This window comes from Marmota flaviventris, chromosome 6 (genome assembly GCF_047511675.1).
Source record: "Marmota flaviventris isolate mMarFla1 chromosome 6, mMarFla1.hap1, whole genome shotgun sequence".
In the NCBI taxonomy this organism is placed as follows: domain Eukaryota; kingdom Metazoa; phylum Chordata; class Mammalia; order Rodentia; family Sciuridae; genus Marmota; species Marmota flaviventris.
Genome location: NC_092503.1, coordinates 14,879,014 through 14,899,559, shown reverse-complemented (window position 1 = coordinate 14,899,559; position 20,546 = coordinate 14,879,014). Strand labels below are relative to the sequence as shown.

Genomic DNA, 20,546 nt, shown 5'->3' with positions numbered 1-20,546 from the left:
GCAGAAGCTCCTGCTTCGGGTTATCAATCATTGAATAAAACCCAGTTCCCTGAATGTCCCAGGAAAGCTTCTGACTCCCCCTCTTTCTGGCTGTCTCCCCACCTTCTGCAGCCCTGCCTGGGTCGTCCCCGCAGTGCTCTGCCCGTTGGGAGCGGGAGGCGCCCTGGGGGCCTTGCTGGCTGCTGGCCAGGACCTGGGTGGCGTCTGGCCGCGCCTCTGGTCCTAGCAGCCTGGGGGGAGATGCTGCTGCAAGGCGTGTCTGGGGCTGCGCTCATGTGATGAAGCGAGGGAAAAACAAGGCGGGGGGAGGAGGCTAAGAGGTGGCTTTTTTTTTTTTTTTTCTTTTAAGGAGTTTGCCGTGAGCGCGTCTCCTTCATTCTCAGTCGGGGCGCGTTCGCAGGAGGACCGCGGAGGGGAAGGCGCTCTTGGGACCTAGCGGGCACGTCTTCTCGGTCTGCCCGCGGCCCTGCGATTTGGGGGAAGGCGTTACCGGGCGGCTGGGCGCGGGAGAGCCAGGGGAGCCATGGGTGCCGGGAGCTCCACCGAGCAGCGGAGCCCGGAGCAGCCGCCGGAGGGGAGCGACGCACCGGCCGAGCCCGAGCTCATCAGCGGCGGCCCCTCGGCGGAGGCGGCTCCGGACACGTCAGAGGACCCCACCATCATCGCCGCGGACCCCTCCACCAAGGTACGGGCGAGCGCGGCCACCTGCCCCGGGGAGGCGGGGACGGAGGGGTCCCTCCGATTTCCGCCGGGGAGAACTTCCCAGTCGGTCCAGCCCTTCTGCAAACTCACAGCGCGAACCCCTCTGGCTAGGCTTTGCAGGGTCTTTCGCGCCGGGGCGGGGCCAGAACAGCAGCGATCGCTGCTGGGGACTTGCATCTTTGTCGTGGGTCTCTAGGGGAGGCGACTGCGCCATCCGCAGTAATAAAATCCGCCCCTGCCCACCGCTCCCGAGCTTTTCTCTACTCTTCCGGTGGGAGCCATTCAGCCCAGGTTGATGGGCTGTGTGGGGCATCCATGGAGAACTGACCACCCGCCGGGCATCTGGAGCTCCCCGGGGAAGGTCGGCGGTGGGTCCGGGTAGGCGCTGGAGCCCCGCGAACCGCCATCCTCGGTTTTCCGCCGGGTGCAGCCCTTTCCACCAGCTGCGCCAGAGCCGCAGGGTTTGGTACCCAGTGCTCCTGCAGCAGCGGCTGGAGCAGATGTCGCCTTCCTGATGCAGAGAGCCTAGGGTGTAGCTCCCTCTGAGCCAGAGAAAACCTGGGCAGATGCAGCATTTCTGAAAGGAATGACAGATTTTGAAAGCAAGCCGGCGCCCTCTCCTCCCTTTTGCTCGGTTCACTGCCAGTGGGACTCAGTTGCACAAAACTGAAGGAGTAGTTTGAAGTTCTCCAAGGATGCGGTCTAAGGCGTAAACGAGCATACCCTGACTCTTTGCTATGAAGGCAGTGCTAGAAACTCTTTGGAAATACTGCATTTCGTAGCCTTCAGGATTCATAGCTGGAATATTTCATCTGGGCCAGCACAGCCGCTAAGATTGTGTCTTGTTCTGATCGTTGTATTTGAGACCTGTTTTGCAGAATATGTGTTCATTAGCAAAGCTTCACCCAACCCATTTTGGGAGAGATGTGGACAATCATACTTAATACTATTAAAAACAACCCTCGTGTTGCATTTGAGGACAGAGTAATGAGGACCTTTAAGAGTGATGTTAGGGGAACTGGGTGTAGCTCAGTTGTAGACAGCTTGCCTAGCATGCATGGGGCTTTGGGTGCATGGGATTCCCAATACTTTCCCCCACCTCCCCAAAAAAGGTGAAAAAAAAATGAGATCTAGGTAAATTTTGTAGAACTATGACCTCATTGCTATGACCTCTTTACCGGACCTAGTCTGAGCTGAAAGGCTGTCGTTTTTATTTTTAATTTTTTTCTTTTTGTTTGTGTTGGGAGTTGAACACAGAGGCGTTTAACCACACAGTCACATCCCCAGCCTTTATTTTTTAATTCTGAAACTTGAGGATTGCTAAATTGCCCAATTGGCCTGGAACTTGTGATTCCCTGTGCCTCAGCCTCCCCAGTTGCTGAGATTACAGACCTGACCACACCTAGAGAGAGAGAGAGAGAGAGAGAGAGAGAGAGAGACTGTTCTTAATAATAGAAATCTCCAGCCTTAAAAAAAATTGTTTTGGTACTGGATCAAATCCAGGGCACTTTACCACTGAGCTGCAATCCCAGTCCTTTTTATTTTGAGACAAGCTCCCTGTAAATTGCTGAGGCTGGCCTGGAACTTGAATCCTCCTTCCTTAGGTTCCAGAGTTGCTGGGGTTAAGGTGTGCACCGCCACACCCAGCTTTATTTACCTACAGTCTTTAACTCATAGTTACTTGTAAAATCCATGGTCCCTAGAAACCTCTGATTCATAGATTTTCTATAAGTACTTAAACTCTGGCCCAAGGAATCATCCTTTTTGAGGTCTACTTGTCCCTTATGTTTTGATGCCAACAACTGTTAAAATGACTCCAGTTTAGAATCATGCTATGCAAGTGATTTTAAAGTGTAATTGCTAAAAACTTGGAATCAGGGGACATTTCCCCTTTGGTGTTTATACTCCTCAAGTCTTATTAACTGTTTACACTGAAATATGGAACAAAACCCTTTCCCCATAAATTTGTATTTATTTTTATTTATTTGTTTTTGCTGTACTGGGGATTGAACCCAGGGGAGCTCTGCCACTGAGGTACATCCTCAGCCCATTTTTTATTTTGAGACAGGATCTCACTAAGTTGCTAAGGCTGGCCTCAAACTTGCAGTCCTCCTGCCTCAGCCTTCTGAGTTGCTGGTATGAACGGGTGTATGCCGCTATACCCAACTCATATTTGTTTACTTTAAATTATTCCTTCCATTCTCCTTTTTTTTTTTCATTTTTCCATAACCTTATTGTTCTCTGCTGTAGTCAACCACCATCTTGAAACACCCAAGCAATCTCTTAAATGACATCCACAATATCATTGAACTTGTTGGCATGTTTCCCAGTTATCAATTTGGAGGCAAATCAATACACTTACATGTATCCTTGGAGTATATATGCAGTTTTTCATTTCAACTAGCAGAATTTATTATTCAGGTTTTGAAGACCTAAGTCTTTTCAAAAGGACTCCAGAATTAAGAATGACTCAGCACACCTAACTCTTGTCCCCACCCCACCCCCGACCTCCAATTCTTGACCTATGAAGTGGTCTCATCTGCCACTCTGGGCTCCCACAGCACCTTGGACTCCTTCTTCTCAGTAGTTCCAAATTTGTGGGTTTAGTGACTTTGACTCCTGGGTGTTCTGGCTGTTGTGAGTGGCAGGAACTCCGATGGTTTTGCTCACAAAGTTCACATGTGTAGCATGCTGCCTGGTGGGTAGTAGGCTTTCGGTAAATATTTGTGGAAAGAAAGGATGACATTGGCCCTCTGGTTTTGCTGGAGACTGTCTAGTAGGGAACACCTTGGCCTATCTCCTTTTTTTTTTCTTTTTTAATAATTTACCCTTTGACCTTATCATTGTCATTATTGGTCTTATCTTGGTGACTATGTCAGGCATATCTGTTCAAGTGAATAATTTTGGCAAAAAACTCGGATTTGGATACTGTGCTTTCTATTTCTCTGCCTTATTAGTGTACAGTTTTTTTAAAATCCTCTTTTCCTTTTCTCATCATTTGCTTATTTTTCCTTTTTTTTAACAGAATGTCTTTATTTGTTTATTTGTATATGGTGCTAAGGATCGAACCCAGTGCCTCACGCATGCTAGGCAAGCTTCTGTCCCTGAGCTACAGGCCCAGCCCTGGTGTACAGTTTTGAAGTGCTTTTAATCTCAAATAGACACATATATTAAAAATGGTTCTGATTAGACCATATCCCCTGAATTATAGATCACACCTTGAACTTCGGACCTTCCGGGGAGGTTTAGTCTATAACACATTGTTTTTTTTTCTTGGATCGAATGCTGATTATTAATAAAAGGGTTTTAGTGGATTTTTTCTATCTAATATTTATATCAAGTATGTCGTTATAAGTTGTCTGTTTAACAAATACAACATACTTTCCTTTTTTCTTGCCAATTTTACTTATTTATTTATCTGGGTGCTAGACATCTAACCAAGGCCTTGACCATGATGCTAAGTAAGCACATACTCTACCACTGAGTCACACTTCTAGGTCCTTTTCATGAGTGCCTTTATCTCAAAAAGACACTGTTAGTTGAATTCTCCTGATATTGGTCAGATGGAGAGGAAGACTTTCATCCTTCAAGCTTAACACTTACATGCCCCCAGGGCTTTATCTGTGGTGCATTGTAATAAAATGAAAGGAGTCTTCCAATCTTTTACCAATTTCATGGGTAAATTCTGGGGGAAAGTGGCTGGACCAGTTATTTGCCAGGTTTAATTTTGAGACTTGGTCATTTTGACAATTGCTGGGTACCAGAAAAACAGTCCCACTTCACTCCTCATTTGTTTTTATTTATTTATTTGTTTGTTTGTTTTTGTGATACTGGGGATGGATCCTAGGGGAAGCTCTACCACTGAGTTGCTCTTCTAGCCCTTTTTATTTTATTTTCAGACGGAGTCTCACTAAATTGCTGAGGCTGGACTCAAGCTTGCAATCCTCCCTCCTCAGCCTCCCCATTCACTGGAGTTATAGGTGTGCTACTGCGCCCATCTAGACAAACAGAAAAATCCATTGTCCGATTTAAATTAAAGGGTGTGTCTGCATTAAAACAGACAATCAGGGCTCCTCTGCACTTCTGTCCCTCCCCAGCCTGTGCTAGTGTGCTAGTGGCCCTGTGTTTACAAAGTGGGAGTGGAGAATGAAACTGGCCTTAATGTGAGTTGCTAGTTTTACGCTAGAATCACTAGAATTTGAGGAATTTTGTGTCTGAGGTGACCCGTACACCATCAGGTTTTTCCCAGAGTGAAAGAATACTGCCTTCTTATTAGAACAGAGACCAAAAATTGGAGATGTGGGTATGAAGATGGTCATTTAGGATTGTCAAAACACCAACTTATAAGCGGAGTGTGGTGGTGCACACCTGTCATCCCAGAGACTCTAGAGGCTGAGGCAGGAGGACTACAAGTTTGAGGCCAGTCTGGGCAATTTAGCAAGACCCTGTCACGAAAAAAAAAAGGGGTGAAGGGGGTTGGCTGAGGATGCAGTTCAGTGGTATAGTGCCTCCGGGTTCAATTCCTAGAACCTCAAAAAACTGAATTACAACAAACTTAGCTGAAGATATTTTTTGGGGGTGGTGGTAGTTTATGGGGGCTTAAATCTAGGGGTGGTTTAATCACTTTTTTGTTTTAATCATCCCTTTTTGTTTTTTTTATTTTGAGACAGGGTCTCACTAAGTTGCTTAGGTCCTCGATAAGTTTCTGAGGCTGGCCTTGAACTTGTGATCCAACTTCCTCAGTCTCCTGGAGTTGCTGGGAGTACAGGTGTGCACCCTAGTGTCCAATTTATTAAAGATTTTTTTGTTTGTGGGGCTGGGGATTGAACCCAGGACCTACTATCTAATCCAGGGCCTAGCTCTATTACTGTGCTCCATTCCCGTCTAATTTAAGATCTTAATTGGCTTTTCTTTTTTTCTGTGATGGCTCTCACTGTGTTTCTCAGGCTACTGGAACTACGAGGGCTCAAACCATCCTCTGGCCTCACCTCCCCAGTAGCTGGAACTCCAGGTGCACCTCACCGCACCCAGTTTTAGTAAGCATTTATTCGTGACCCCAGAATCTGGCAGCACCTTCTTCTGTAAACAGAATGGGTGTTCTAGTAGCGCAGCTGAGGAGGTGGACTTTATATACAGAAAAGGACTCAGGGAACCAGAAACAGCAGAAAGGACTGGTTGATCTCAGACACTCTGCTTGTGAAGGTTAATGCAGAAGGGACTGATTTATGTCAACCCCAACTGTCCTGTTTGTGGACTGAGCTGTCATCATATTTCTGGGAAGGTCAGAGAAACAGCTTAGTTTCATCTTGAAGGCATGGAAATTTTTAGCCCGAGTGTCTCCATTTTGGTTTGGTCTCTTGGGCCCAGTGTAGGAGCTCAGCAACCAATGGGCCTCCAGTAAATTTTAACAGGTAGTGATCGCCTGAGAGCCTGTGGGGGTGGGGGGGGGGTTGCAGGGTCTTCCCTTGTGTCCACTGCAGCTTTTAAGCTGGTAGATGTGTGAGAAAGTGGCAACTTGCACTTGAAAGGCTTCCCTCAAGTGTGCATCCATTTGGCATCAAGGAACTTTTTTTCTTTTTCTTTCTTTTCTTTTTGCTGTATTATAGGGGATCGGGCTCTGGGCCTCACTACATGCTTGGCATATCTGCCCACTGTCCTATACCCTCAGCCCTGGCGTGGAGCAATTGTTATGCCTTCATTGCTTATAAAATGATATAAGATTATCCCAGTTTGATATTTGATAGGACAGTTAACAAAATGGAAATAAGATGTTTTGTTTCGGGGGCTGAGGGTATAGCTCAATAGTACAGCTTGTCCTCAGCACGTTGCAGGCTCTGCGTTCAGTCCCCACACCACACACAAAGAGGCTATAAAGTTGCTTTTCTTTTTATTGGCCTTCATCAGCTTTAAAACATTCAGTAGCTCGAGAACTCTGATGCAAGAAAAATCAAAACTAAAAGGTGCTTATCCTTGACCTTGATAATGCCATATGCAGTAGTCATTCATGAAGTGAGAAATTAGAATTTATAGTACTCGGCGTACTTTTATTTCTGGAAACACTCAAAACTGAATTTCCTTGAACCTGGTTCTTAGTTCTCTTATAACCTTACAGTTTAGAATATGCTTCATTTTAAAATAACAAAATAGAAAAATATGTGAAGAACTGGGGGAGGGAAGAAGTACCTAATCCTGTACTACATATGCTTATTGTCAAGTTCTTGAGCAATCCACGGTTTTATTTTAATTACTTGACTTGTCTACTTATTTAGATCTTGGGCTGTTTTCCTGCAAATTTGAACTACATTAGAGAATGTTTAGGGACAAGATTTGTACCTATACTATCCTTTTGGTTTTGATTCATTAGTATATCTAATAGAAGGGTGACCGATAATGTTGCTGAAAGCTTGGTCCTTGTCCCTGATGCCAATCCATTAACAAGAACATGGTTTTGACAAAAAGGAAGAAGGTTTATTGCTTTGCTAGTAAAGGAGAAACACAGGGGACTCCTGTCCCAGAGGCTGCAATTCTGCCCATCCACAGGAATAGGGGGCTTTTACAGAGGTGATTCAGAGAAAATGAGATTAGGGAGAAGAGATCAGGAAGGATATGTTTAGGAAAAAGAAGGTTGGGAAAAAGAAAAAAGCAATGTAAGTTTCAAAGCCACAAGGGATATAGTCAAAGCATCAAGTGAACTCCTGTTACAATAATTTAATAAATTTCAGCTATACATTGGTATGTCAATTAAAAAATAAAAATAAAATCATTGTATAACAAGATTCATTTAATATTCACTTTATGTTTTTTTTTCTTTTTCTGGTGTTGAGTATGGAACCCAAAGGCACTTGACCTCTGAGCTGCAACCCAGCCCTTTTTATTTTTATTTCATTTTTTGGAGAGAGGACCTCACTAAAGTTGCTTAGGATCTTGCTGAATTTCTGAGGCTGGCCTTGAACTTGCAATCCTCCTGCCTCCGCCTCCCATATTGCTGGGATTACAGGCATACCCTGGCCACTTTCTATTTATTATTACCTTTTAGTGCTGGGAATTTACCATGGCTATGCATGGCATGTGTCATACCACTGAGCTACATCCCCAGCCCTTTTTTAAAATTTCATTTTGAGGATGGGCACTGTAGTGCACACCTGTAATCTTAGCGGCTCGGGAGGCTGAGGCAGAAGGATTGCAAGTTCAAAGCCAGCCTTAGCAACTTAGTAAGGTTCTAAGAAACTCAGCAAGAGTCTATTTCTAAATAAAATATAAGAAGGGCTGGGGATATGGCTTAGTGGCAAAATGAAACATTTTTTTCTCCCTTTTTTACAGGCCCACACCTGGAATCATAGCTCTCTGGGAGGTTGAGATAGGAGGATCACAAATTTGAGGCCTGAAAAAGAGTTATTTTGAGACAGGGTCTCCCCCAGTTTCCCAGGCTGGCCTTGCATATGAGATCTTCCTGCTTTAGCCTCCCTAGTAGCTGGGATTACAGGCATGTGCCCTGGTCCCGGGCCTAGCTTCCTTTTATATTCTCATAAGAAGCATCCTGTCTCTGTTAACTGGAATAAATGTGTTTTCCCAGAAAAACATAGGTGTCCACAACACTGTAAATCAGTCTTTCCCAGGCACTTTTAAGCTTCTCTTAATTCAAGTATTCATTTGAGTTCAAAGATTTTTGTCTTCCTTAGGGTTTCTCTGAGAGATGTTTTTTGAAAGAGGAGAACATTGTAGTTTCATTCTGCCTAACCTTAATCCTGGTGTGAAATATCAGTTTTGTTTTTGATTTGTAAATGAAATGAGCCAAAATGGAAGAAGTAGAGATCACTACAACTCACTGGCTCCTCTTTGCCCACTCTGCAAACTGTGAAGTGCTGAGAAATTAAATGTTTCCTCCCAAACCTGGCTGTGCAGTTGGATCACTTGGGGAGTTTTTAAAGATACCACTGGACCCCCTCCTAGATTAATTGAGTCAGAATCCCAAACGGTCCCAGGGCCTGCTGTTCTGTTGTCTTGAAATGGCCATCAGGTATTCCTGGGTGCCCCATGTGGGCACCGTCTCAGTGTGTGGGGGCAGAGACAGGTGCTCAAGACGACAGCCTTCCTGGCAAGACATGTCCAGGCCTAGGTGACAGGTCAGTCACTGAGGCTGGAGCTTGTGTGGGTGGAAGGGAGGGTTTCATATGAAGATGGAGCGGGAAGAGGAGCTATTTCCTTCCACACTCCCCTGGACAAGAAAATAGATTCCTTCTGCATGATTTTAATCTAGTGCTACTGATGGAGGCTTCCCTACACATGCCATTAGGCTACGTAAGGTGCCGGATCTGTGCAGCCCTTCAGCTGAGACACAGCTCTGGTCCAGTGTTTGCCTCCCATAAGTGACATCTGGGTTCAATGTGTAAAGAAAACTTGAACAGCCAGTGCGGTGGAACATACCGTGATTCCTGCCAGTCGGCAGGCTCAGGCAGGACCATGGGTTCGAGGCCAGCCTTGGCAATTTAGCAAGCTCATTTCTCAAGATATAAAAGGGCGGGGGCTGTAGCTCAGTATTAGAGCACCCCAGGCTCAATCCCCAGTACTGTAAAAAGAAAAAAAAAAAAAAAAAAAGAAAGAAAAAAAAAAGATCAAGTAGATATTGCCTAACCACTTAGCTATAGGAAGAGCACTGAGAGGTTTAGAGTCCCAGGAAGGCTGAGAAGTGAGAGTACAGCTTTGCCCCTGAGCACCTCATAATCCAGGTGAGGTTGATAGACCTCTGTAGAAGCCATCATTAATAACATAGATTCAAGCGAGTTTGATGGATAAGGGAACTTCCATTATATTGCACATATCTATTGGTGAAGTGTTCAGATAATTACTGTAAAAAGAATATTTTGGAAAGTGTTCTAGGCAGATCAGAGGCCATTACTCAGGAAGCCAGAAAGTACAAGGCCTAAAGGAATTGAATGTTTTTAGGAGAATCACGGGAAGAGGTTGATACATCAAGGTGTGGCCAGCCAGTTCCGGGGCCACATAGACAACAGCCACTTAAGGCCTCTGATAATGTGCACAGCGAAGATGCAGAAGCTCCCCTGAGTGGACCATGAGCTCCTGGGGTTCCCATCGGCTTGGCCCAGGCAACATCCATAGGGCCAAGTCCAGTGGACCATCATCCAGTTGAGTGGTGGGCAGTGAGCCTGGCGAGGGGACACTGTTCACAGACACTTTCCCAGTGCAGCATTGGCTCAGGCATCAGCAGGATCACTGGGAGTGGTGCAGGATACAAGCTTGGTATGGGGACAGTGGAAAATGGCTGTGTGCTGGGCACAGCTTTGCACAACCTCAGCAACCTAGAGAGACCCTAGCTTAAAACACAATAAATAAAAATAAAAAGGTCTGGTGATGTGGCTCAGTGTTAAAGGACCCCTGGGTTCAATGCCCAGTGCCAACCAAACCAAACCAAACCAAAACAACAACAACAAAAAAAAAACAAACAAACAAGGTGTGAAGACTTGGAATATGGGGTGTCTTAATTTCTCCAGTAGTCAAACAGTAGTTCCGCACAGTCCTGGTTTCTATTGGTGTTTAACAAACCATGCCAAACAACAACTATTTACACCTAAAATATCTTTTTTTTTTTTGAAGGAGGTACTAAAGACCTTACACATACTAGGTAAGTGCTCTACCACTGAGCTCCATCCCCAGCTCCCCCTTTTTTTTAGATACATTTTTTTAGTTGTAGATGGGTACGATACCTTTATTTTATTTGTTTATTTTTATATGGTGCCGGGGATTGAACCCAGTGCCTCACACATGCTAGGCAAGCACTCTAACTGAGCATTGTGGCTCAGTGGTAGAGTAGGGTAGGTGGAGCCTTTTTAATTTTTCACGTGCTTACCACTGAACTACATTCCCATTTCTTTCTTTTTCTTTTTCTTTCTTTCTTTTTTTTTTTTTTTTTTTGGTAGCATTGGGGATTGAACCCAGGGTACTTCCCACTGAGGTCACCTCACCCCTTTTTAAAATTTTTATTTTGAGACAGGGTCTCATCAAGTTCTTGAGGCAGGCTCCAAACTTGCAATCTTCCAGCCTTAGCCTCCTGAGTAGCTGGGGTTATAGGCCTGTGCCACCCCGCCTGTGGATAAGGTATCCTTCTAGTGCATTCCTTAGTAGCAACAACTTGGGACTTCTTTTTGGCAGCTGACTCCTCCGGGTAATGGCAGAAGCATCTAGAAATTCATTAACTTTAATCCTGGTCTGCATCAGAGCAGAGACACGGGGTGTGGTGGGGGTGGGAGGCACCTTGGGAGGTCAAGCATGTTAGATAAGAGAAGATAACATTATAGAACGCGATGGCTGTGGAGTAGGGTAGGTGCCACCAGAGTGAGCCTTCTTAGAGAAGAGAAGGACTGATGAAGGCGTTATCACTGCATGAACCTCTGGCAGAGCAGAACTGCATCCTGCAGCAGTGGCCCTTGTACTCCAGCAGTCTGGGTGCCCCTGAAAATGAAAGCCTCTGGTCAAACAGCATCCTGTCCATTTGCAGGTGAAGAAACAAGGTTTCCTGGGGATGCTTATCTCTGTTTTTTTTTTTTTTTTTTTTTTTGGGGGGGGGAGTTTACTAACAATTGAACCCAGGAGTGCTTAACCACTGAGCTACTCCCCCAGCTCTTTTATATATATGTTTATTTAGAGATAAGGTCTCACTAGGTTGCTTAGGGCCTCACTAAGTTGCTGAGGCTGGCTTTGAACTCGAAATCCTCCTATCTCAGCCTCCCAAAACGCTGGGATTACATGCATGTGCCCTTGCTCCTGGCTTGTCTTTACTTCAGGGAAGGATATTGCTTTGTAATTTTCTCATCTCCAGAGTCTGTCCTTTGGTTTGTCCTACAGGAGGTGGTGGTGGATAGTTTCTTTGAGTCTAAGCATGTGATTTCTTACTGAGCCATCATTGGTTTTACTTGCCACAAGGATCAAATTTCTGTCATTCCCTGGTACTGACCATCCTTAATAAGACGTGCTGCATTTGTGTCCTTGATAGTTTTCTTTCTTTATTTTTTTTTCATAATGAGTATGGAACCCAGGGGCACTTTACCACTGAGCTATATCCCTAGCCCCTTTTTATTTTCTGTTTTGAGACAGGGCCTTGCTAACTTGCTGAGGCTGGCTTGGGATTTGCAACCTTCCTGTCTCAGCCTCCTGAATTGCTGGGATTAACAGGTGTGCACCACCCTCTCACCCAGCTGAATTAGCCACTTTCTGAAATGAATTTTCTCAATTGTTTCAGAAATGATATGTACAACCAATATTTAGACATAAGTTCCTAATTCCTCTATTGTATTTCTTTTTCTTTTTGGTATTAGAGATTGATCCAGAGAGCATGCTAGAAAGGGCTCCACCCCAGAACTACACCCCTAGCCCTGATTCCTATATTTTAAATGCAAATATTTAAATGTAAGCTAGGGGGCTGGGATTGTGGCTCAGCGGTAGAGCACTTGCCTGGCATGTGTGAGGCCCTGGGTTCAATCCCCAGCACCGCATATAAGTAAAAAAATTAAATAAAAGACCCATTGACAACTAAAAAATATTTTAAAAAAATAAAAAAATAAATGTAAGCTAGATGTGGTGGTGCATGCCTATTATCCCAATTGACTCCAGCCTCAGCAATTCAGAGAGACACTCTCAAAGTAGAAAGGGTTGAGGAGGTAGCTGAGTGGTAAAGAGCCCCTGGGTTCCAATCCCAGTACCACCAACAAACACACAAATTAAAAAATGGAAATTTGTATTCTAGTTCTGCTACTTTATATTAGTTATTGGAAAACAGTGGAGAGCATTACTACTAAAGTTTACAAAATTTGTCCTGATTATTGCAATATTTCCTCCAGTCTTTTAAAATATTAGGCTTTTTTTTTTTGTATAAGGAATTGAACCCAGGGGGCACTTAATCACTAAGCCTCAGCTCCCCCACTTTTTTTTGGTACTAGGAATTGAACTCAGGGGCACTCGACCACTGAGCCCCAGCCCCAGCCCTATTTTGTATTTTACTTAGAGACAGGGTCTCACAGAGTTGCTTAGTGCCTTACTCCTGCCTCCACCTCCCAAGCAGCTGGGATTATAGGCCTGCACCACCACACCCGGCCATCCTCAGCCCTTTTTAATCTTTTATTTTGAGACAGCATCTCACTAAGTTGCTGAGGCTGGTCTTGAACTTGGGATCCTCCTGCCTCAGTGTCCTGAGCCACTGGGATTACAGTTGTGAGCTACTGCTCCCATCTTTCCTCAGTCTTGACATGAGATAGCGTAGAAATGTAAGCAAAAAATAATTGACTATAATGGATGCAAAAGCCTAGGTTGATTGGTTTTATATCTTTTTTTTTTCCATTGAAAAACCTCTAGTCATGAAAGTTTACTCTGAATGCAGTTTGATGGCAATTTTAGACAAGTCTTTCTTTTGTTTGTAATAAAGAAAACCTTTTCTGCTTTGATTAAAATGAGGGTGGGTTATTCTCTAAATACGAATTAAAGACTTACTGAGTCTTTTGAATGCTCAAAAGGTTTTGATCCTATGTGGAGAGTCTGTGGTGACAATTTTATCTAGACTTGCAATAGTGACAGATTTCAAGTTCACTTCTGGAACTGGGCCTGATAAACAATTCCTCCATGACAGGCAGGAATGCAGAGAATGCCTAAGTATTCAGGGAAGGAGGTCACGGTTTAAAGAATTACATTGGTTGGAGAAAATTTCCCAAGCTGTCCCTGGGATCTTGGGGACCCAGCTGGTTTCTTTCCCAGAGTGCTTTACTCCTAGGCAAATTAGGTGGCAGAATTAACTTCTCAGCCTCTGATGGGCTAGACTCAAAGTCCCCCGTGAACCACATGTGCCTGCACCCCAAATGCCAAAAATTAAAAGTTGGGGTCATCAGCTTGTGACCAGAAAATTCACAGGTGTGATTGAAAATATGCTTTTTTCTTAATTGCATGATCTCTGGATGGAAATTATTCAAACAGTAGTCGGCAACTGGTAATAAATGGTGTGTGTAAGCACATCCAGGGAGAAAAGGAAACTCAGTCCTTCTCAATGAATTGGGATTGGGGATATTTGTGTCATTGCTAAGCTGTGTGGAGACTCACTTGAATCACTATAATTACATAAACCATGGAACCCACAGTCTCTAGTGGACTTAAGCTCATGGAAACAGTATTTTGCCCTGAATTGGCTCAAACATGACAGGGCTCAGTGGCGTGGGGGCACCTACGAGGGTACCAGCAAAAGTGGTGTGTAGGAAATGGAATTCATGGTGAATCTTTGAAGAACAAAGATGTTTAAAAGAAGGAACCAGTAAAATAACGAGTCAGGAAAGAACCTCAGCATGTGGGACAAATATTGTTCCTGAGTGAAAAATTGTCCAGAAAAAAGTTGAGTTAATGCTTAATAGATTTTTTTCCAATTGCAGTGCCGCAGTCTGGCTGCAGCAAAATAACCGGGGGGGTGACGAGCAACTTGTGTACATTGATACAGCAGGAGTGGGAGCCGTTTATTGTAGGACAGGAGGGGTATATATACATTCCACACAGTTTATCTTAATTAACATAAACTAGATCCAGCAGTCAACCAATAAGGAATCTCCACACTTTTTTTTTTTTAAAAGAGAGAGAGAATTTTTTTAATATTTATTTTTTAGTTTTCGGCGGACACAACATCTTTGTATGTGGTGCTGAGGATTGAACCCGGGCCGCACGCATGCCAGGCAAGCGTGCTACCGCTTGAGCCACATCCCCAGCCCAGGAATCTCCACACTTAATGGCTTGTTGGCGTTACTTCACAAACCACTCCCTCTGCAAAATGCCAGGCGCCATCTTGACTTGTTTACAGACCCTAACATTGCAGGACTTTTCAGAACCTTTAATGTGTTATTATTATTAATATACTCCCCTCCCCCAGCCCCTGCAAGAAGAAGTAGAATAGGTGTCTTTACTGGGAATAGTTTGGAAAGCTGAAGTCAGAGAGCACAATTAGAGTTCTTAAGAAGCCAAGGGCTATGTGGCTCAGTGGTCAAGTACTCCCTAATGGGTGAGGCCCTGGGTTCCATCCTCAGCACTGGGTGGGTGGGGGGAAGCCTCCTGTCACCTGTAGCGGCTCTGCTGTGGACAGTGCTGAACCCAAGGGTGCAACTTCTGCAAGTATTGTGATTAGCAGTGTGAAGCCTGTCATTAATGACTAGGGGTGTATGTGGGGACTCCGAGTCTGACTTTATATTCACTTTTTTTTTTTTTTTGGTTATGCTTGGCTGACTTTACATTCTTAATCTGGAACTGAGAGAATAGTTGCAAGGAAAATTTTCTCTCTTCATTCATTCATTCTTTTTTTTTTTGCACTAGGGATTGAATCTGGGATATATGAATCCCCTGAACTACAATCCTTTTTTATTTGTTATTTTGTTGGGATTATAGGCATGTGCCACCACACCCAGCTTTTCTTTTTTCGAGGGGTGGGAGGAAGGTAGATTTTCATTTTGTTCATGTAGATAGTATTTTGATTTATATACTTAATTCTAATTTTAGAATTAAGCAAATATTGAGAGATTGTTATTCTCTGGTTAAAACAGAAGAATGAATGTAGGATCTAGCTAATTTTAAAATGTATATTATTTGGGAAACTCCTTACATTATCCCGAGAGGAGATATTGCACATTTTTAGGCCTTATTAAATTAAATCAAGGCTGGCTAACATTGGCTGAGAGGGCGTAAGTAGTAGAAACTAAAGCAGAAAAGGAGGCAACAATAAGGAAAATTAAAAATTTTGGATTGAGCACACTTTTGATTAACTTCATTGTTCAACAGTCCAGACAATTGCATCATGTTTAGTTTTTATTTCAGGCTGAAGTAATAACTGTTTATAGACTCCATTTCTGTGGCACTTAATTTCCCGTGGAGCTAATCACCCTCCTGCAAGCCACATTAAGCTTCACACTCTCCCTTAACCGTGTTATCTGGGGCCAGAGACAATTGGACTACTGTGGAGTTGAGAGCTGTAAATTATTGTGTTCCTCAAACCCCAGCTCCTGCCTGAATACTGGAGCTAAGTTCTAACTCTGAACTTGACGAAGATCAGGGGAGGGTCAAACAGCCTTCTTGAATGGAGTTGCAAATTCTTCCTCTGGCAAATTCAAGAAGAAGGAAATGTCCCCGGTTGTTGCTTTTTATGGTCACGAAGAAGGAAAAGTCCCCAAAGCTTACAATTCCTTTGCTAGAAGCAGACCAGCTGGTTTATCTCAGCTGCAGATAAGAACTTGAGAAGGACCCTGACTTATTTTTTTCCGTAAGTCTGATCACCAAGTGTTGTAGGTTGATGACTACAAAAGAAAGTAGCCTGTATTCTGGGGTGATAACATCTAAACTTTTAAGAAAGCCATTCATTTATAAAACCTAAAAATCAATGTAAGGCTATTCTTGTAAGATTACTTTTGGCCACTTAGTCAGGAGCAACTCTAATTCTTATATCTTAGTATCTATCAAATTGTGTTTGTTTATTTTTGCAGTACTGGGTATTGGACCTAGGGCCTTACATGCTAGCCAAGTGCTGTGTCACTGAACTACCTCCCTTGCCCTAAACTGTGTTTATTTTTAAAATTGACATATATGTATTTAAAATCACTTTTCTTCAGTACGATTTTTTGTGCTGATTCTCACTCAACTTGATGGGAGGATGCCAGGGTTTTAGGTGATTTCAAACTTTTAAAAACTTCAAATTTCACCTTTTTTTTTTTTTTTTTTGAGAGAGAGAGAGAGAGAGCAGAGAGAATTTTAATATTTATTTTTTAGTTCTCGGCGGACACAACATCTTTGTTTGTATGTGGTGCTGAGGATCGAACCCGGGCTGTACGTGTGCCAGGCGAGCGCGCTACCGCTTGAGCCACATCCCCAGCCCCAAATTTCACCTTTTTAAGACTATTAAAATCTTGTATGCCTGTTTTCCATATTAATAGAAATGGCATTTTACTGGGTTTTACACTGGTGCAGTCCATGTGCTTGTGGGGTATTCCTTCCAGCACCCCAAGAATTCCCAAATCCTCAGATGCTCAAGTCCCCTAGATGCGATGACATAATATTTTCATATTGCTTTTGCATAAATAGTTGTTGTACTGTAGGGTTTAGGAAATGATAACAAGAAAAACAATCTATACATATTTAGAAAAAATATTTGGATGCGAGATTGGGCAGATCCACAGATACAGAGTACCTTTTTGGGGGGTGCACCTCTATTGTACTTAGTTCTCACAGTCACATTTTAATGGCAGACATTGCTATGTTAAGTCAGAAGTGTAGATTTGGGGAGTGAGGTGCTGTATTGTCCGCCTACCATCCCAGCTATTCAGGAGGCTGAGGCAGGAGGATCATAAGTGCAAGGCCAGCCTGGGCAATTTAATCAGATTTTCTCAAAGTTAAAATGACTGAGAATGAACTTCAGTGGTAGAGAGGGCCTGGGTTCAATCCTAGTACCCAAAAATGTTCAGGAGGCCGAGACAAGAGGATCATGAGTTCAAAGCCAGCCTCTGCAAAAGGGAGACACTAAGCAACTCAGAGACCCTGTCTCTTAATAAAATACAAAATAGGGCTGGGAGTGGGGCTCAGTGGTTGAGTGCCCCTCAAGTTTAATTCCTGGTTAAAAAAAAACATTAATTGTGTGTGTGTGTGTGTGTGTTACTGAAGCTTGAACTGTGATCCTTCTGCCTCAGCCTCCCAGGTGGCTGAGATTACAGCTGTGTGCCTCTGTGTCCTGCAGAAAACACACATTAACATTTTCAGGTCTCTGAGAGACAGTTAACAGCATAGAGCACCAGCTGGTGTGGCAGAGTTCACAAGGTGCCAAATTCCAGAGGACTTTGAGGGGGTTTTAGGTGATCTACAATGCCAGTCTCATTGCCTGTGACTTGTTTTGCAAACTAAGTTAGAGATGTATGGAACAACTGATAAGATCTTGTATTCTTAGCCATTGTATACACCTTTTTTTTTTTTTTTTTTTTTTGGGTACTGGGGATTGAACCCAGGGGCATTCTACCACTGAGCCATACATATCCTCAGCCCTTTGAAATTTTCAGTTTGAGACAGGATCTCACTAGGTTGCCCAGGCTGTCTCAGATGTGGGATCCTCCTGCCTCAGCCTCGCAAGTAGCTGGGATGACAGGTGTGCACCTCCGCGCCCAGCCATGTGGGCCATTTTTATCTGTTTCGTTAAGACTTATTAAATTTCTAGATTGCAGCCTTAAAAAGACACCAGACCTGTTCTCACAGATTGGCAAGGTATCCTAGTTAATGAAGGCTTTTTATAGGCAACAATAACAGGAATGGTGGCCGTCACTTATAGTGTGAAAGGTTGAAGGTGGAGGAAGTGGTTTCTTAATCATGCTGGCCCAAGCAGTCCAAAGGGGTGCTCTTGTGTGCCCTCTCTCTCTCATACACACATACACACAGAGAAAACAAAAACGCAAAGAGCAAAAACATAAAAACTCCAGAAACAGAGGGTGTAGCTCAGAGGTAGAGCTTGTGCTTAGCATGCACTGGGCTGTGGGTTCAATCCCCCCAAACAAAACAAACCCCAAAAAGCCGTCTCCAGGCTTCAGATGCCCTAGGCATGGAGAGAGCATGTGGTCATTCCTCAGCCCTCCTGGCTTGCTGTGGTTCTACCCATACCTTAGGGTGTGACATTCCTGCCTGACTCTTGCCACCCACCTCCTCCCCCTGGTGCCCCACGCCCAGATGTCCCACTATGCCAGATCCAGGAACCTCATCATGGGACCAAGCAAATAGCCATTATTCAAATAATGTGACTCTTTATTCCCAAATGTATGCATTTAAAGCAAAACATAAAAATTGTAAGCTGTATAAAACTGGGTTTAGTACTATAAATATCATTGATCTTTTTGCTTATTAGGGAAGATATGACATTTCTCCAAGTACCTTTATTATAAGGGAAATTTTCAATTCTGTGCAATCTTCCATTGTAGGTCAGGCCAACATTTATAATTTATAGGTTATTTACTCAACCTTCAAATTCTTGTGGGTCCTCTTTTGTTTTTTATCTGGTCCTGTATTTGTGTGGTGCTCGGGATCAAACCCAGGGTCGTGTGCATTCTAGACAGGTGTTCCACCACTGAGCTATACCCTCAATCCCTTGTTTTAATATAATAAAAGGAAATCTGAAATTGGGGGCATAACAAAGTTTAGTATAAAATCAACACCACGCTAAGAATGCAGGGAGTTGACAGTGGCACACACCTGTAATCTCAGTGGCTCGGGAGGCTGAGGCAGGAGGATCACCAGTTCAAAACCAGCCTCAGCAACTTAGTGAGGCCCAAAGCAACTCAGTGAGACGGTGTCTTAAAATAAAATACAGAGAAGGGCTGGGATGTGGCTCAGTGGTTAAGTGTCCCTGAGTTCCATCCCTGGTACCCAAAACCAAACCAAACCAAACAAAATCCAGAACCAGGAAGCTGTCTTTATAGCCCCCCTGTCTTAGATGTGGGAAACATTTATTGACTAGTAATTAAATCTTACAGTGAAGGTGAAAGATGTGCAGTCGTAGAAATATTTTCCCTAAAACTTTTCTGCAGACATTTGAATATCCTTCCTACAAATGACTCTGGAGTTCTGGGACAGATCCTTTTGAATATGGCTGCAGCCCATCATTGGTAACTGTGCCTACTAGAAGATGGGTGGTAAATGCCAGCTGTATTTTAAGAGATTTAAAAGTTTTTATTCAGTGCAGAATTTCTCTCAGTACTACTCTAGAATTGTTTGTGGTCCTGTTTGGTCCTCCCCTCCAAATGTAGTGGAAAAGGAGCTTCTTTCTGTGGTAAGAACTTGCCAAGCCATCTGGGGAGGATTTCGTAATTAAAGAATGTATTCTTTTTCCTTCGGGAATCAACACCCCTTGGTTCTGATTTGTGGTGGTGTTTTATTGTTACGCACTGTGTTCTTGTTTGAAATTTATAGGAAGTGAACGTGCTGGAGCAGATGTACCCCGGGAATATATCTCTGGGCATCTTTTCCCTTGAGAGCTTTCCTATTCTCAGTGCCTACAAAAATATTAATTGTTCTGGGTTTTTGAAAATAACAGCTTTATTGAAGTATAGTTCACCTGCTGCCTAATTCCTCATTGAGTGTGTAATTCAGTGGTTTGGAGCACAGTTATAGTGATGGGCGATCATGGTCACCATCAATTTTAGAACATTCTCACCCTCCAAGGGAATCCCACACCCTCCAGCAGTCGCTCCCCATTCTGTGTATTTGCCCAACAGGACATTTTCATGTAAGCCGAGCAATACAATATGTGGCTTTGTGTTCCTGGCTTCTGTCATTTAGTGTAGCCTTTGCCAGGTTCATCTGTCTCTCAGTACTTCTCTGCTTTTCCTCTGGGGAGGCTAAGATTTGAACCCAGGGCCTTGGGTACCTTCCACACAGGCTCCACCCCTAGTTACACTTGGAGCTCATTTCTTTTTAGTTGCTGAATATTTCATTGAATAAATGTATCCCACATTTTATTTATTCAAGCATCAGTTGATAGACGTGGGTGATGTTTCTCCTTTTGGGCTGTTATGAGTAACACTGGTAGGAACAATTTTGCAAATTTTGTGTGGACGTGTTCTCACTTCTCTTGGGTATTTAGGAGTGGAATTTCTGGGTTATATGTTAACTCTTCTTTTAACCTTTGGAGAACCTATCAGGCTATATTTTCCAAAGCAGCTGCACCATTTGACATTGTAACCAGCTGTGTCTGAGGCTGCAGCCTCTGTATCAATTTCACTTGTTCTCTGCCCTTGGTGGTATCTATTGTGGTTTTCTTTTCTTTCTTTCTTTCTTTTTTTTTTCTTTTTTGG

General features: G+C 43.6%; 1 protein-coding gene across 1 annotated transcript in view; it reads left to right on the top strand.

Annotated features, from left to right (window-relative positions):
- Positions 1 to 310: 310 nt before the first annotated feature.
- Positions 311 to 20,546, top strand: part of Akap12 (A-kinase anchoring protein 12) — an 88,647-nt gene continuing 68,411 nt past the window's right edge. The window contains exon 1 of the mRNA XM_027939497.3: positions 311 to 685. Coding sequence (XP_027795298.2) covers positions 524 to 685 — 162 coding nt within the window. The 5' untranslated portion in view covers positions 311 to 523. The remainder of the gene's footprint in view (positions 686 to 20,546) is intronic.